This window comes from Strix uralensis, chromosome 1 (genome assembly GCF_047716275.1).
Source record: "Strix uralensis isolate ZFMK-TIS-50842 chromosome 1, bStrUra1, whole genome shotgun sequence".
Lineage (NCBI taxonomy): Eukaryota > Metazoa > Chordata > Aves > Strigiformes > Strigidae > Strix > Strix uralensis.
This window is the reverse complement of record NC_133972.1, coordinates 3,207,655-3,226,651: the sequence shown is the minus strand read 5'-3', so window position 1 is coordinate 3,226,651 and position 18,997 is coordinate 3,207,655. Positions and strand designations below refer to the sequence as shown.

General features: G+C 42.0%; 1 protein-coding gene across 1 annotated transcript in view; it reads right to left on the bottom strand.

Moving 5' to 3' along the window:
• Positions 1–10,868: 10,868 nt before the first annotated feature.
• TMIE (transmembrane inner ear) overlaps positions 10,869–18,997 on the bottom strand; it is a 38,697-nt gene continuing 30,568 nt past the window's right edge. Inside the window, exons 3-4 of the mRNA XM_074869024.1 lie at positions 17,947–18,096; positions 10,869–13,422 (exon numbers count right to left, since the gene is read on the bottom strand). Coding sequence (XP_074725125.1) covers positions 13,040–13,422; positions 17,947–18,096 — 533 coding nt within the window. The 3' untranslated portion in view covers positions 10,869–13,039. The remainder of the gene's footprint in view (positions 13,423–17,946; positions 18,097–18,997) is intronic.

Here is an 18,997-nt window from a genome sequence, read left to right as displayed (position 1 = left end):
GATTTCAGAGGGCTTATCTGCTCTGTTTGCCAACAGGACTGCATCCTTGAGTTGTAGTACGTTGTTCCTCACCAATAGCTTCATGAAACAGGGCAGAGCTCGCTCTTTCCCCTCTACAGAGACAGCGGTCACAGCACAGACAAGAGTAATTATTCAAAAATGAAGTATGTCACAAAACAGGGTTTTGATCCCAAGATTTGAGCCATTGCACTACCTCATTCTAACTGCTTCAGATCTTTCAAAAACTACTTAAATTTTGGAAGGACAGATGACTTGCATAAAGAAGATGTTATTTTTTGCCACAAAGAAGACAACTGATAGATTTCAAATCAACTTTTAAACAATATTTTTTTCCATCTTCTTTGTATTGGAAGAACAAGGCCTGGAAATATGGAGTAAGAAGCTCTGAAAGCAGAAAGTCCTAGGAAAAAAAGGCATCCCCAAAACCATACTTTTAAAAACTATTTAAACGGGTCTCATAACTTCTAGTCTGAACTGGAAATCTGGCACATCTTGTGTGTGCAAAACCAGCACCTTTCTACTCAAGATATTGTCTAGTTCTATGTCACAGCCCCAGTGTTGAATCAGCTCCACCTAAATCAAGCATGACTTGCATCTAACCTGTTCTTAAAATCCTAAAATGAGGGAGATTTCAATACTTCATTCCTCTCATTATGTGGAGTCTGTTCTACCTGTCCTAAATGTCTGTTTCTATAATTAAGTTCATTTTCACTTTTTCTGTCAGCAGTGGACCAGGAAAACACAGTATTTCTTTGATCCAGTTAGTGATCTTTGAGGTTTTCGAAAACGATTTCCAGGCTTTTCCTTGGCATTCTCTACAGTAAAACTTTGTTTCATTTTTCTTTGCAGGACATTATTTCCACTTCTCTGATGCTTCTCCTCACCTCTGTCTGAACCTCTTTGACCTTCACCATTGTCTCCAAAGGGATTGTAGGACATGTCAACCTTCTCAGATATTCACAGTAATTTTTTCTTTGTTTCAGCATTCATTAAACCCTTGCCCATCATTTTCCATATTTTCCACTCTTTTACAACGAAGGAGTTGCATTCAGCCACTCCTTTCCTATTCACAAATGTGTGAATGTTGAAACAGTGTTCGGAAAAGTGTGTTTATGTTGAACTGAAGTAAAAGAACCAAATAAAATACGGGTTTAATTTTCTCCAAATCTTCTTTATTTCCTCTTAGTCATTAGCTTCCTGCACCACTGAAATGCTTCTCTGAAAGTCCTCAGATTGAACTGTTACATATATGCCCAGTAAGTAGAATAAAATGGACTCTTCTTTCTGTTTGTCTCTTTCCAATACATAACAGGATAAAGTATTCAGTTTGGAGAATTTGTCTGAAAAGGTTTGGCAGTCTTCTGAGATATTTTTGGGCAGTGGGACAATCTGATCTGGCAAACTAGCTAAGAAGTTGTTGAAAGTATTAAACCGTATTATTGGATCAGATGTGATATGGCTGTTTTGCCAGAACTATGTTTTGGAGGTCTCATTTCCACTGGTGAGTATTTTTCAAATTATACAGGCTAGGTGGTTTTCTTATACATGTGTAGTTAAAGGTCCTTGGATCCCCCACACAATAAACATGTTAGTCTGAAATGAAAACAGAGCAATTTTCAAGCATTCTTTTTTTTTTTTTTTTTTTTTCTCAGAAGGTCACGTTAAATGTCTAAGTCATTAAATATCTAAGTCATTAGGCCTCAATTCTATTGTAAATTTACAGTTTATTTTATGGGTAAAATCCCAGCAGACAGCAGGTCAGTGCTTAAATAAGTCACATTTCCTTTATCCTTGCCAGTTCCTGTGCTTGGTTGAGTTTTTCAAGTCTGCAGAGGAGAATGATTGCTGTCTGAAAGACTCAGGTCTGATACTGTTACTTACCCCTTTTCTGTGGACAGGAAACTGCATCCCCTTGAGGATTTTCCATGAGGAATGTGTCCCTCAAATCACTTTCATGCTTGAAAAGGTCCTAACTGGAAGAAAAAGTGCTGTTTGGGAAATGTAGGGCATCAGTTACAGCTCATACTCAGCAATAAAGTCACACTGAGACTTATACATGGACTAGGGGGACAGAGGTTTCTTGAAGAAAGTTTGGTCTAGTTACCTGGGGTTGAACCTATTGTCTTTGGTAAATGCAGGACCTTTCATGCACCAGATAAAATGCTCAGGTCACTTGTGTCAGACTTTATAGTTCTTCTTTTAAGTCGTCTGAACCCCCTAATGAGAGAAAAGGCCACCTCTTATTCCAGCACGGTTCCACTGTGTTCAGCCTTGGCTTCTATTCAGTCCTTATGCTAATGCTTCATCTTTAATTAACATCTAGGTTTCGTATGTGTCAGAATTATGTAAGAACATACATTCATGGAAAATCCAGTGGTTTTATATATCTTTTTTTGCTAGGTAGCCCTGTTTAATGAGATTATCCTGGAAATGTACATAAAGGGCACCTGTGACAGGTGGATATTAACTCAGATGTGTCACCAATCCAAAGTCCTCCATTCACTAGTCCCCTCATTATGATTTCTGGCAAATTTATTATGCAGCCCACATTTAGCTTCCTTGGAAACAGGTTATAACCTGCCCTACAGTTTCATATCTCTAGAAATGAGAAGACCGAAATGTGGCCCACCTTCTGCATCACTCTGACAATCTCCCAAATTTTAGGTGTAAACCCAAACGTTAGAAATGCACAGTCTTTGCAGCACCAAGGCAACGGATCATCTCAGTGACATGGTAAATAGCCCAGCAGAGCAGTTTCCGAGTGTCCTCTTTCTACAGATCTTCCTTGTGCCCCTTGAATGCTGGTAAACCAAAATATAGGCCACCTTCCCATATTTTCACTGAATGCCCTGTAATTATCTGGCTTTGTTGCCTGGGGGATTGTACCCAAGGCTGGTGCTCAAAAACTGCTGAGTTCTGTATGCAGGGATGTGAAACACAGCAGTTTATTCAAGCTCCGCTGTCTTCACCATCTCTTTCACATCAAAGTAAGAAGTCTCAGCAGCCTTTTCTTTCCTCTACAACAAAGCTAACAATATTCTGAAAGTGCAAATAAAGCTTTTCAATACAGGAACACCTCCAGAAATGCCCTAGGTGGGAAATTTTTCTAATATCTAGAGCTGGTACATGACAAATCTCTGGCAATCAAGGAAATTCATGAGTCACTATTTCCAATAACTAGAGGACATGAGGTCTCAGAATCTCCTAAATAGGTTTCTTTCCAATCAGACGTGGACAAATCATTCTACTGAAATAACTTCCCGTTTCCCCTCAAAAAACCCAAAATGTATTGTTCTTGAGAAGTTATATTTTTTCCCAACTGTTCAGAAAAAATCTGGATGGACATTTTACATAAAATTAAACCCTCTTCTTTATCTTGAGGTTCTGTTTTAGAGTTGCTTTTCTCAGGATGCCATCACTGCTCTCTGAAGAACAATCTTATGGGCATCAGAAATCACCCATAGGACTGCTCTTGGACACACAAATGGATGAAAATTGGGAATTAGGCCCAGGATACTTCTCTGCTGAAGAAAGGAAAAGGAGGAGAGGCAGTTGATTTATGCTTGGCAGGCAGCCATTTGTAGCATGGGCATATCTCTGATAGGTGGTGGGGAACCTTAACAGCTAAGACTAGGCTGATGTTACATTGCTCTGTGGGAAATGGTGTGGATTTGCAAAGCACTGTACAAAAAGCAAAGGTTTTGACCCAAATTATCAGGGAACAACATACCTACTGAGCCCACAAAAGAAGAGAAAACCCCATGTGTGGGGGGTCTGCCATCATCTACAATTTCCATCAGCAGACTGTTAGCATTTACTGTCTTTATACCAGCAACTCAACAAGACCAGGAGATGGGCCAAACATTGTTCTAATACCACCTATGCTGTTCATTTTTTAGCTCAATCTCTAACATGGTTTTGGTCCAGGTTAACTAACATTTTCCAAAACAATTCCTGGGTATTGTTCAGACATTATCACTAGCCAGAAATCCTTCCAAATGCACAGTTTGGATGCAACCAGACTGTTTCAGATTTCAGCTAAATGGATGTATGCCCTCGTGGAGCAGATGGCTTCTGGGCCAGGGAATGGATGCTGGCTCATTTCTTTACCAGCATAGGTGTGTCCTCTGAGTGCAGTGAGAACAGGATTTATGCCCAGAGTTGACAAGTGTCTATCCTAAATTGGACTGTGCTTCATTATGTTATGGCCATAACAGTGGGACTGTGAGAGTCAAGCTGTTGGATGTTTACATCCATGATTCTACTATTACCATATGTCTGGATCTTTTTTACTTTTTATGCCTGGAATTTCTTTCCGCATATATGTCAGGCTGCTTACTATATCATTCCTTGGATCGGCTGACTTCTTTGCCCTTTCCCAGCTGTCTGGCCTAGTGAACACTGTTGCTTTTGAAGATGAAGTTGCAGTTCTGCCCCCTCTAGCTCTGAATTTCTAGCTTTTTCCCTATTGTTTAGCTCTGAATTTCTAGCTTTTCCCCTATTGTTTAGCTCTGAAGTTCTAGCTTTTTTCCTATTGCTGTCCAGCGCTGAGGCAGGTTCTTTTTTACCTTGCTCCTACACAGCTCTGTCTCGCCTGGTGTCCCTTCTCCACTATACACACCTCAGGAAGGAGCCAGGCTAAGGCAACAAGGATCCTAAGCAAGTCAACTGTGTTCAGTTTTGGGCTCCTCACTACAAGAAAGACACTGAGGTGTTACAGCATGTCTAAGAACAAGGAAGCTGGTGAAGGGTCTAGAGAACAAGTCGTATGAGGAAGACCTAATCTCTGTCTACCACTATCTGAAAGGAGGTTGTAGTGAGATGGGTGTCAGTCTCTTCTCCCAAGTAACAAGTGACAGAACAAGTGGAAATGGCCTCAATTTGTGCCAAGGGATGTTTAGATTGGATATTAAGAAAAATTTATTCACAAAAAAGGTTGTCAAGCACTGGAACAGGCTGCCCAGGGAAGGGGTTGAGTCACCATCCCTGGAGGTATTTAAAAGACTTGTAGATGTGGTGCTTAAGGACATGTTTTAGTGGTGGACTTGGTAGTGCTGGGTTAAAGGTTGAACTTGATGATCTTAAAGGTTTTTTCTAACCTGAATGATTCTATGCCTCTTTGAAAAGCAAATACAACTGTTTAACCGAATGAAAAAGCTTTGTTTCGCCTCCTTGATCACATCACACCTAAACCTGACCAAATCAGGGCTCTGAGCTCTGCCTCCCTGTCCCTCTCAAACCCTCCCTTAGTAAACCAGGCTCATTCCCATGCTTCTTACCCATTCACCAGCTCCCCAGACCCATGAAACCAAAGTCCTACCTGCCTCCCTATGCCATATATGACTGTGGACATCTCCCTTTCAGTGTTTTCAGGTGCACAATCCAGCACAGCCACCACAAGCTGTTGTTCTGCTGTTAGGAACAGAGGCCTGGAAAAGGTCACATCTTTTGGGTGCCCCAAATTATAGAGCCCCAGACATTTTCTTGTACCTAAAGCAAGTTCTGGCCCAAGTCCTGTTGGTTCAGGGAACCCTCTCTGGAAGAGGGCTTGTTTGCAGGCTGTACTCCTATGCTCCACATCTGCCTTTGGGAATCTGCATTCACAGCCTCCCCATCCATCTCCATTTCCTCATAGCTGGCTGTTATAACAACCCTGCAAGTGCTGATAAGGACCATTCCAGCGAAGAGGTCAGCTTGCTTCTATTTCTGCAGCGTCCATGCTGACTTGCATCCATTCCTTATTTTCCTGCCCCTTGGAGCTCAAAGGCTCTGTAGCTTGAAGCTCACTTATCCATCATGCAACTGGTCCTGCTCAGGGAAGGTGGGATTTCAGAAGGACCTCAGCATGTGCATCTAGAGACATAGGAGAACATGTGATCCAGCCCTGGTATGGATGGCAGTAGAAAGTTTGTAAGACTCTGGTGTTTACCACAACAATGACAGTATTAAACAATTATTCCTTTGTAGTCTTTCCCTCAACATTATGTCTCCAGAGTGGTAATGGACAGTAACAAATCCCTGCTATATTTCCAAACGTGCATGTGAGATAGTAGTTTTTGATCCCCCCAAAAAGGTCTGGGGCAATCAAAGCCATGTCTGTTTCTTGTACAGGGTGAAGATGGTCCCATGGAGCACACATCTTCTGGAAAGTGCTTCATGGAGCTGAAGGGCTGGTACTCCTCGGGTTGTGTTTGCTGTTGCCTGATAGTCTGTGTTCCCCATGTGAGAAGTTTCCCAACAGCTATGGACATCTCCCTGGTATCTCTCTCTCTCAACCCCATGCCATCACCCAGTGGGTCAGCTCAGCACAGGTTTCCACCTCTCTGGCTAAGAGAGAAAATTAAAAGGGGAAATGTGTGTTAAGCCCTTTCATTAATAACTAGAAACACACAACACAAGTGACCCTCAGTGAACATTCCCCCCCCCCATCGTCCATGTATCTGCCATCCCCAACAACTCACCCCTGCTGGCACATTCCAGCCAGGACAGGACTTGTGCCCTACAGAGCAGTTCTGTCCCTCTTCCAGCTCAGCAACTCATCAAACAGAAAGCCACAGAAATTAAATGATTAGTCTTTTTTTCTATACACATGGGGCATTGATCCTAGGGTTTGTTTTATGGGCTGGGAAGGGGGGAAATGAGATGGGGACAGGGTGGGGGAGACCATGAGTGTGTTTCATTTATAAAGTCAAGCCCTGTTCTAGTGAAAATCGAAGTTCCTGTTTCTTTCCCTCTGTATTAGACTCCCTGTCCTCTTACAGGAAGTCTTAATAAAGTCTCCAGGGATGTTTAAAATAAATTTTTAAAAATCATAATCCCCATATGGAAGCATTGGCATCAGTAAGATACACCACTGTGTGATAGCATGGAGCCAGGGAATATGTGAAAGCCTGTAAAATAAACTCATTAAATTGGTATTCTGAATGCATTGCCTATGGAGAAAACCCTCCATAAGCTACTTCCTATCTCTTGAGCAAAGAAAAAGATGTGACTGAGTTTAGAGTAGAGCTGTTTGAGGTTGGGATGGAGGGAGAGCAGCACTACATTATGTGGGAGGGACAAACAGCAAGAGACAGACCCTCGCTGCAAAGCACAGAGCTGACTTTCTGCTTCAGGGAGTTTTGTTTCAAAGCCATCCCTCCTCGTACCAAGGAACAAACAGTCCAGAGCTCATGTTGTCAGCTACAGACAGACTTTTCACATGCAAGGGGATGGCAAGAGGTCTTTGAATGCTAGAAATAGTGTCAGCTAGAGACCACCACAATGGGTCTCAGTTTTTGAGAAACAGCAAGGCAGGACCAACCACCAAAGTGCTTGGAAGCGATGGACGCAAATGGCTGCAGACCCCAGGCAGCAAGCAAGACACACTACAGTGGATCATAAGTATAGGCTATCTGTCGAAAGACCACCAAAATCCAGTATCCCTTCAGCATTAGACTAGCCAAAGACCAGTCTCTTGTCTGGATCATAGAACAAAAATGCCCAGGAAAGGCAAAAAGAACAGGTCAAGTATGGACTGAAGATTTCCTGGAGGACTCTCCTGGTTTTGATGTAAAAGGAGACTTTTTCTTCCCTAGAATCAGAGACTTGAGAGCTGTGAGTAACAGCTCAAGGAAAGGCAAAATACAAAAGTCTTTACGTTTGTTTTCCTTTTCCCTTCACTCTCCTCAAAGCAAAATTAATTCCTCCAGTGCACTGTATCACCTCTTTAGTTTCTCAACAGCAAATTTTGAAAGTGAACATGCATTTCTATTGTGTCTTAAATAGGAGAATTTCTATTGTGTCCTATGACTTCCCTGCAAATGACTTTGTTTTGACAGGCAGTTTTATAGTAAGAGAAGATAGCGAAGTTCAGGGAGGCTTCGCCACTATTATTTTAGATCAAATCCCTGGAGCATCTTAAGAAGGAAATGTGCACAAAGCCCTGTTTCACAAGATCAGTGCTCAGGTCCCATCTATTGTCCCATATTTTGCTTCTGACATTAAGCAGATTGCCTTTTGTGCCCCAGTTACCCTGTATGACACTTCTTAGTCTGCAGGAGTCCAGACTAAGGAACTCAGTACATCAGGGACTCAGCAAATGAAGATGTATTTTGCTTAGCCAGAAAAGATTAGGACCATAAAAGACTTTTGGGTCTCTGTGTAGAAATGAGGGGAGTGCCATGGAAAATGCCATATGAAATTAGGAACAGTGGAGAGCCAGAGTTATCTCACAGTCGTTGTCTGATGCGTCTCTAAGACACCTTAGGGGTTTTGGAGTTATACTTCATGAGGGTGTTTAGCTGGCTGGTGCATTTGCAGGAACATGCTCAAAGGACTCCAGTTTCTCCCTCCATCCCCGTCTCAAAAAAAAAAAAAAAGAAAAAAAGAGGGAAAGGAGAAGTTTTACAGCTCTTCATTTCTGAAAAAGACCCTTTTCTTTAAGCCTACAAAACCCTGTTTCTTTGAAAATGGCCACCCATATCAGTAGCATAAAGCCCAACAGATGAAAAGCTCCATCTCAAGTCCTGAAAATACTTGGGGGTTGATCCTTTTCTTTTTTGGTCACTGGGAGGAAAAAGCCATGGCTTTAACAGCTCTACATCAGGTTTAGGCCTCCACATGTCACCTGCTGGAAGAGGAAAACTCCCAGTCCCAGTGAAGACCTCGTTTGTTCCCCATGTGCCTAACCATGTGATCAGAACAGCACAGGTGATCCAGATTGCTTCTTGCTACCTCTCAAAAGGGAGCTGGGCACAGAGTTTATTTTCTGAAGGCAGACCCAAGACACTTCTAATATTTAGATCTGTGTTATGAAATAAATAAAAACCAGCAGTTCTTATTCAGACTCCCACTGTGTAAGAAGTACACAAAGAGAGGGGAAAAAAAAAGACCATATTTTTCCTTAAGAGCCTCTGGGGCAGCTGTAATTGCTCCAGAGGATTTCAGCCTGTGGAGAAAGCTGCAATTTAATGGTGAAAAGCTATTTTGACATTTCCTAGCACCTTTTGTGTAGTATCTCCTGGCAGATCAGTACAGAACTTACGCTTAGTTTTTCACTGCTTTTCATTAATACTAAAAGGAAAACCAATGAGGAAAAGGGAGCAGGAGGAAAATAATGTGGACAGCTTTTCCATGGGCTTCTTTCCCCAGTGAGCCAGGAATGAAATTAAAAAAACTTCAGCTTCCCATCTCCTCCTGTTGACCTGCTCATCCAGACTTATCCTCGCCACAACTCCTTGAGGACACCTAGTTACACTGACTTAAGTTTTATCCACCAAAGCCAATGATTATTTTCTTGATATGTCTTACATCAGTGATGTACTTGTGGTATTAAGCTACTGTCAGTTGAACTCTTATCTCTATTAACCAGTGGAAGAACAATAGTGGAAGCAGATGTGATGGCTCAGGTAGATAAACCAATGCCATGGTATAGACCAGAGAAATGTTACCAAAGCCAGGCTTGATTTAACACAAATGAGACAAAATATATCCAGCACAAACTATCTTTAAAACTGTCTCCAGATATTACAGAGGAAGAACAAGGTCCCCTCTAGTGGAAAGCTATGGAATATGTTGAGCAGGAGATCCTGCAAGTCATTCCTTGTCCTGGCTCTGCAGTACCTCGGTTTGTTTTCTCCATGCCACCCTTTCCATGCACACACCATCAGGCTCATCTAATGAAAGCAGAGCTACTGTCATTACTACCTGGATGTCTGAGCCTTGGGTCTTATATCCTGCTTTTAGCCTCTGGGATTTGTTGTTGCACTTATAATTTCAGAGAAATCGGTGTATCTCCAAACTTGTCATTTCGCAAAGCTCCAGCAGCTGCTGATGTAATTTTTCCAATACAATTTCTCCATCTGGTGGTGTAAAAAGCAGCTCCCAAGCTGTTGTTGGTCAGTGTGCTCCACTCCAGCAGTGCTCTTTTACACCCACCATGATCTGGTTTTCAGATTCCACCTGAACGTGGTAATATGAGCTAGGGGAAAATGCACATCAGTTTTGGACCATACCTGTAAATTTATTTCCCTTCATGTTCACTTCAGACATTATGACAAGTTTTGTTAGGCAGGATGTTTCCCTGGAAATCTGTAACCTCAGTAATGTATTCCCTTCGTTCCACCCACAGTCACTCTGACAGCTTAGGAACAAGCTGATACATCCCCTCAGGTGACACTGGGCTCATTTTTCTCAGAGGAGAAACATTTTTTTTTTTAACAGAATGTCTTTTTTTTTTTCAGTAAGACATGACCAAAAACTAGTGTGATCCAATATGTAAGACTGAAGGTATTTGCTGTCTGATATTGGTAGAAATGAACTAAGATCAATTACAGAGTCTCCAGCAGTCCCAGATTCAGTTTGAGCTTTTTTTTTTTTTTTTTGGTGTGTGAGGGAAGGTGTTTGTATTGGGGAGAAGGGGGTTAAGGGAAGTGCTATTTTACTCTATGATAGTGAGCTAGATGACAAAATGAAGGGGCAGATTTTCTTCATTGAAGCTTTCGGATCAAGAACATATCTGTCCCTCTTCCCTCTCACCCAATAGGTACCGACTGAGTTGGCATCCTCATTCTGCACGTCCTAAGGAGCTTTAACAGCAGGATTAACAGCACCACATCATATTTCCAGTCACAGGACAGGGAATTCATCCTTCCCACCCAAATCACAGCTGGATCCCATCCTACAGCTGCTTTACCTGTGAACTGGAGTTAAAAGACAGAAGTATCCACTCAGTCCCCCCAAAATACACAGCTGAGCTCATGCAACCTTGTGCAGGTCCCAGGGAGTGACATCGCTGCAGGCCGGCAAAGAGTATGTCCTGAATATTATTTTAAATATCTTTTTTCCTTTATTTTCTTTGTGACTCCATAAGAAGGAATCAGTTAAACAGGGAGAGAACAGCAGAAAGCAGGTAACTGGAATATAATGATTGACACCTGTCACGTTTCTGTGTGTTGGAATCAATGTGCTTTCATTAACTCTGGCACTAGGAGTCTCTGCAGATCCCTGAGTGAAGATGTGTTAATAGGAACTGATACCTCATCAGGTGTTAAACATGCACATACACACACAGAGGCTGGATTACAGACCTGTTGTCCTGCAGGGTTGCCTCCTCCCCAGTTGGCTGTGTGAGTCTTGTATTCCCTTTTGTTCCAGCTGAAAAAGTGGATAAAAGTCCTTTTCCTGGTCTTACGTACATCCTGGGCCATAAACCTGAATGTATGAGACCTCTCAGGCTGAGGAGGGAATTGAAAACAGGACCCTTGCTCCAGCCTGGAAGATGCAATCCCCACTCATCTTCAGCCTTTGAAAAATTAGGGGTGGGACTGAGATTCAGACCTAAACATAGATGTCTGTAACATACATATTCACACTCATCATTTGGTATCATTACAGTGGATGGAGATTTAGGGGTCCAACCACTTGTCTGCGTATAGGGGCAGAATTTCTGACCCTGACATCTCTCCGTACTCCTCTAGCATGGCAGATCATACCAGGAGGAAGTGAATTGTCACTGTTCATGCTCTGCGTAAATATTTCCGTGGTTGTGAACATCTTTCCTATCCTTGCTCCTCAAGTCTTACACAACCTCTTCAGTAGCTCTGGTGCTTTTGGGGCCTTTTATGAACTGATTGACCTCATTAACACAGCAGAACATGTTTTTCATTTTGCTGGGTTCATTTTCTACCAGGATGGGTTGTGTAAGAGAGGAGAGAGGGGAAAGGAAATGTGGGACAAATGAGAAATATCTTTGCAGTGATAGACCAGCTCTCTCTCTGTGTTGAAACCACAGGGTGAATAGAAAGTGGTTGGATTAATATGAATCTAACTCATGGAGCTTGAGGTGAATAAACTACTGGACATAACTCCCTTCTTGTCCCATGGAGTAGACAAAGCCATGCCAGTGTATATACTCAGAGATGGTGTATCCAGCAGAGACAATAGGTAGAGCTTTAGTCATCATAGAAGCTTGCAAACTATCCCCCATTAGCTTTTTAGCTAAATACCCCATGGCTGTTAATATTAAGACATAAATTGCTGAGATATTTACAAAACACGCTAGGAGAAAATCTGTTCCTGCTAAAACTACTCTTCAAAATTTTCCAGGAGCTGAGAGAAATAGCAGCCACATAAAAGCATAGCAAAATCCCTGGTTTCGGAAATGCTCAGGGAGAGCAAAGACGTGAATGCACTCAGCCCGGCTCCCCTGAGACCCTGACTTTCTGTTTGCAACATGCCATGCACCTTCACCTCCGCTTCATCCCAGGGGGCTCTTCTCGTCTCCTGCCTTCCCTGAAGGAACGATGAACTGAGGACAGCTACTGCCTACAGCAGCACAGATGCAGTCTGCTTTTTTGTATTTTGTGCACATCCTCCTACAGCTTGATTTATTTGTCTTTCATCAGAAAAGAGAAAAAGGTGGATAAATATTCTAGGAGATATGCAGTTCTTTGTATTTCCTTCAGCAGTCCAGAGAAAGAGACACCTGAGAAGGAAGGAAAGCTTTCTCCCCTGTGTCCCAGCCACCTCTCAGAAACCACATGAGCTATGACTTAGAAAACTCCATTCTTTGGGTTTTAGCATCCAGAATTTACTTGATCCCTAAAATTGCCCACATGTAAATCCTTGTTAGGAGGAGATGAGTGCTAGTCAATATTTACCAAACTCCTTCAGGTCCTCGAGAAGAACAAATTTTAAATTAATCATGTCCTCCCATTAGTTTAGATCTTCACCTCTGTGCATTTCCATGCTTATCCAAAGTCCTGATTCTCACTCCAGGATGGTTCCAGTTGTTGTTATCATGTAGCTCTGCACAGTGCATTTTATTTACAAGATACTGTCCAGAGAAATGCCCAGGTTTTCCTTTGGTGGACAAAAAACCAATGATGGTCTTCAAAAGGTAATAAATCCATACATCCAGTGGCACTCAACAGCCTGAGTATATAGAGACAGCATGTCCTATCTGCTCCCAGTGCTCTACCCATGGCAATTGACAGTGCCCTCCCTGAAAGACTGCCAGCACTGTCTTTTAGCAAAGTCACTTCTTCTTTGCTGGAGCTTTGGCATTCCCACCAGCCTTGCCATTAGTTTTGGTGCCTCCTCCTGATTTTACTTCTTCACATTCTTTTCCACCTTTCTTCCCACCACCTTTCTTGTCAGCATTGTCCTTTCCCCCCTTTTCTCCCTTCTCTCCCTTTTCTCCCTTCTCTCCCTTTTCTCCCTTCTCTCCCTTTTCTCCTTTTTCTCCCTTTTCTCCTTCTTTCTTTTTGGTTCCATCCTTCCCTTCTTTCTTGGATCCTTCTTTCTGGTCCTTTTCACCATCCTTCTTCTTGGAGTCTTTGGATCCATCTTTCTTACCCTGAGCCTTGTCCACTTTTTCAGATACAGTGGGGACTTCTTTTTTTTCTTCTGCAGCCTGACCTGTATGCAAGGATGGAAAAAGAAAACAGGAAAGAAGTAAACTTGGGTTGGCACTAGCCAGGAAGAGGGCAAAACTCCTGCTCACTGCTGGCAAATCATGGAAAAAGAAAACAGGAAAGAAGTAAACTTGGGTTGGCACTAGCCAGGAAGAGGGCAAAACTCCTGCTCACTGCTGGCAAATCTTGGACAAAGGGAAAATACTTCTACTGGGTCTTTGTCTGAACAGCTGTTTTGCTCACTGACTACCAGCTTTTCATGTCTTTGTTTTGAGAAGATAGACTAATGGGATAAAGCAGAACTGGTAATTTCAAGAGCGGACTTGTGGATCTATTGAAGGAAAAGGCGCGTGTTGGTAGGAACTGATCCACGAACATTACAAGCACATTCCGTAAGCACTTCCCCATAATGATGTTCAATGTGGAGTTGTCTGCTTCCACAAGAAGGAACATAAACACCTCTCAGGCTATTCATTAGAGACCTGTCTTGGGCTTGGGTTTTTTTGGTTGGTTGGCTTTTCTAATTCTTTGTGTATGGGGTATGTCTCCTACAGCTGAGAGTGGACAGTAAGGATTCTGATGGGGATCTTTACTTTTAGAGGAAGACAAGCAGAAGATTGCTTGCCCAGCACAAGACTACAAGGTAGGCTTAGCTTATGTCCTATCCATATCCAGTCACCATGGGGGCTTCCAACCTGTACCACTGTAATTAATGGCAGCAACATACCATGGGCATATAGCACTTAACTCTAGTGCATAGCTAGCCCTCTTTTGGTATGTTTTAAAAAGCCATATTAGTTATAGGAAGCTTATAATATCTTTACTTATGGAATATTTTTACTTAGGAATATCTTGGATTCAGTTCCCACATTTCAGGTGAGAAGACTCATAAATATCACACTGACTCTGCAGACTTTAATTATTTTGAGAAATGATTTGGTAGTAGGAAACTTTTCCTCACCTTTCTTATTTTTCTTCTACTGGAATTGGTTCATTTTCTCAAAAGTATCATCTTCTCAAAAGTCAGAGCTTGATGCACTAAACTCTTATCTCAAGCAGCAATTTGACACTTAAACACATCATATTTCATATATTTCTTGTGGAATGTTTTTCCTTTGCTCAAGACCAGCAGAGTATAAAGTTTTGCAAAATCAAGTGAAAACATGTTAAGTTTCCCATGACCTCCTTCTCTGAAAATCCCGAGTATAGGACTCATATGTGAATAGACAAGCATGTTAACACAACTTAATAATTAAAATCAGCCAGGATGTAGCAATGACCTGGGAGTGACCTCAACAAATGGAGGATGATTGGTCACTATTTAGCTTTCTTCAGCCAGCATTTAGGCTAAGTCAAATTATTTCATGTTTGTCACAGGCTAAGAAACAATGACAGTGATCTGGAGTAGGAGGTAATTTGGTATGGACCTTTGGTGAGATGTCTCAACCTTTACCTGGAGCCATTGGGATCCAATATGTGTAAGTAGCCCCAAATTTCCCGTTGCTATGGATGTCTGCAGTGTCACTTCCAAATCACAGTGGATCAAACCTGAATTTTTTACTTTTACTTAACATATTCCTTCAGCGTGCACAATAAAATAAATTGCCATCCTTGGGAACTGACGATTCATTTGTACGTACAAATGGGAGTAGAACGATACAGACTGTTTCTTACAATCACAGGGGAAATCCTGACATCTCATATAAAAAAAAAAAAAAAAGAGAGAGGGAAGAATAAAAAAAATGCCACTACACTGTCTGCTTCCTGGACAAATATGGTAGGAACCAGGTGAACTCCCAAAAATGTCAGCTGGAGCATCCTCAGACCAGAATATCTGAAGATCTCTCAGGCCATGGACCCAGACAGTACATCTCCACCCAGAGCAAAGGTCAAGTTCTGTTGGTACTTCTCCCACAGACTGGGAGACAGAGCACAAATGAATCACTTTGTATATAACATTTTATACACTGAACCCTAACGTCCATTTTATTTATGTCCAGTAAAATGGCTTGTCATATATGACACTTAAAAAAGTACATGGAGAGCCATTTGACAGTTAGAATATTCCATCATAGTAAATGCGAGTAAAATAATGCCAAGAAATTGGAGTATTTAAACATTGTAATATATCAATGATTAATAACATTTGACACTTACAGAAATCTTTACGCATTTAATGGCCACTCAGTAATTAAAATCACTCAGGTCATCTCTCTGGCCTTGACTGGGTCTACCAGGGGTTGTCACAGTGTTAGTATATAAATAGTCGACAAATACATACATTATATTTCATGATTGCATAAATCAAGGTGATTACGAAATGTCAGTGGGACAACATGGCAGAGCATCACACTCTGTACAGATGAAAATAACAGCACAGAGATGGAGCCCAAAGGTTTGCACTTTCCACTGTAATGCCTAAATCATGTAGAGAAACATTTCTGGGGCCAGGATGCCCACAAATCTCAAGAGGGAAAAGCAGTGGGTTTGATCACACATAGCTTTTACATCTAACAGTTTAGGTGCTGACAGCTGAGTCAGTCCTTTTGGGTCCCCAGTGTCGGAGACATGGAGGCATTCTTAAGGCACAATTTACCTCTTCTACTTTAGCACCTCCCCTACCATGAAAAGAATCACATCCTTTTTATTTTCCACCATGGATAAAAGAACTAGTGCTGATGCAGACTTCTCCATAGATGTGGATAATGTACTTGTGGATAGATGACTCAACCCCAGTACCAGTTCTTTCAGGGAAACTTGGACAGATCTGCCTAGTCCCAGAGGACTAGGAACTTCAAAGAACATGGATTCATGAGCCATTACCAGATATCACCAGCCACTCAGCAACATGTTATTCACCAGCCTCCTACCCTGCACCATGCCAGGACCATAATTCTGGGATTCTTAAATGTCAAAGGGTGGTCAAGTACTCAACTTACACGTTTACCTGGTTAAAAGTTGGTCAAATACTCAATTTATACATTTAACTGGTTAAAAGTTTAGGTAGTCTTTATGGTGCAGATGACTTTGCATAAATTGCTTTCCTCTAGCAATTTATTCATGAGTTCATGCTGCAATAATTTACCATGGTCTGATTAAATCTACACCAAAGTAGCCAGCCTTTGAATGGAGTACATGTACATGTTTGTGGGATGTAAAGGCTGCAAAGGATATAAAGGAGATCAAAATTTATTAACATTCTGGGGTGAAATGGCCATGCTGCTGTCCAGATACCCTTTCTGTCTCTTCTGGATATTCTCATGCTTAATTTATTGGTTTTCCAGAAGTAACAGCTAGGCAGGAAGAGGATGCAGCAGCAAATGAGTGAATTTGGCTGTCTGCTATCTACAGGCATGATCCTTCACACCTTCTGGGATCTACGAATAGGTGGTCCTTATGGAGTCAGAATTTGGTGTTTTGGGCAGGAAATCAAAGGATATAATACTAAACACTTCCATGTGTGTTTGCTTATACATATAAGAGTGCACTAGCTAGACCTTTGGATGACCTTTGACTTCAAAGTAGATTAAGAGAATTTAACTGTACTGACAAGGGCTTATTCATGCCAGTTGGGTTCAGCTCCAGAGAGTGGTCTGGCCATCCTCAGTATAGGCATAGTCTGATGTCTAAACACCTCTGAAATCCTGAGGTATACGCAAGTTCCTACTGTTAAGCACTTAGCTCTGTATTTTGCTGGTGTAGGACTAAATTTCTACGATTATGTTATCTGCCTCTTTCACCGGTTTCATGGACTGAAGCATCACATTTTGAGTTAAGGAAATTTCCAGTTTCTATGAAGTTATAGATCACAGGGCTTGCAGAGGCACAGGAAAGAGAAGAAAAGTTCATTAAAAGGTATTGAGAAAAGAGAGGTCAAATGCAGAAAGGGAGCGGAGAAGCGGAGAGTCTAAGGTATGATGGATCTCATCAGAAAAGAGAAGCCATAGACAGACAGACAGGAAGGCAGTCCCCTAATTTCCTTGCAGGGCCATTTCATCTTCTTCTTTCACCACAGGCAGAGAGTTGAGAGGTCTGGACTGGACAGGACCAGAGAGAGTTAGGAGAGTTTCAGTAGAGCCTAGGGTACAGAATCAGGAAAGATGAGTGAGAGCAGCAGAGACCAGTGACAGAAATACTTGCCATCCAAACAGGGCAAGCCATTTATGGGTAGTGTGAAACTCTAACAATTTTCTTCCTACTCATATCCCCCAACCCAGGAACTGACCCTTAAAATGAATCAGACTCTGGAAATTTTAAACATGAACTGCAAAGGAATGACCCCGACTTGTACCAATGGAGAAACTGTCCCTTTCATCTAAATGACTGTGCCTGCTGCCACAAATGCTGCAGGTTTAGTGCATGTGAATGGGAGGGGTTTAACAAGTCATGGCAATATCTTAATGGTTGTGCCCAAGGAGCTACACTGATTTACACTAAGGGAGGACCTAGCTCTTTGCATTCATGCATACAGAAAGCAACCCCAAAAGAAGAGATGAGTCTCATGTGTAGGTATGGGCATGGGAGGTACCTCCAGGGATCTCGGTCAGCTCGTTGAGTGGTGGAACAGTCTCCAGTTTGTCTGCATATGTCTTGGCTGCTTGCCGTTGAGCGTATCGTGCCTCAATCTCTTTCCTCGTCCGGGGAATCCGACACTTGAAGATACAGCACAGTGTGATAACTGGGAGAGGAGAGAGGGAAGCAAGAGCATGCAGTTCAGTCAGCAGATCTCTGTTTAGTACAGGCTGGCCCATTTACAGTGGGGAGACAGCAGGAAGAAAAATTAATTTCAGAAGAGTTTCTTCCAGTGGGAACTTGTAGTCATTTACCTCAGTAGAAGTACCTGCCTGGGGGATATGGTCACAGTCTAAAGCAATTGAGTTACCTGAAAATAAAGAATTACCACTCTTCAGGTGAGCTGTGGTAAAGGACTGACCATGTCCTTCCCACCAAAACCGATGTAAACCATTGCCACTGGTGTCTCTGAGCATCAGAGCATCAACAAATCAAATTCATGATCTCTTTGGAAATGGTATCAGCAGTTAAGGTGTACTGCCACCCTTCAATGGTGTGTTATTGCTAGAAGTTCCTGACAACACATCTTAGCCGTTCATTTTTGTGGTAGGTAGATGCTGGAGCTGTGGACCTCCAGCTGAAGAAAGTAATGAGGAATTTGGCATGGAAACCCTCCAACATAGATCCAGAACAAGAGGTCAATATATGCCTTAATTTGCTTTCATGCAAATGCATTTAGGGCAGGCCTAGAACTCAGGTCTCCTAAATCTCCCCATCATGCGCTTACTATCCCATCATTCTCCTTTCCATGAGCTAGGCTTCTTTACATGTCTTAAGGATTCAGATGATGCTTTTTCTCCTAGTAAGATATATTATTCCTTCATGCTTAAACCTACATATTATTTCTGAATTTCCATCTGCAAATCTAATCATGATTCAGACAGTTCATTGTAATGAAATCAATATCGGTTTGTTTCCTAGACTAGGAATGCACAGGCTTGAGCAGATCATTGGATTCATCCATGTACAGTTTTCGACAACAACAAAGAAGCAACTTCAGGGAAAAG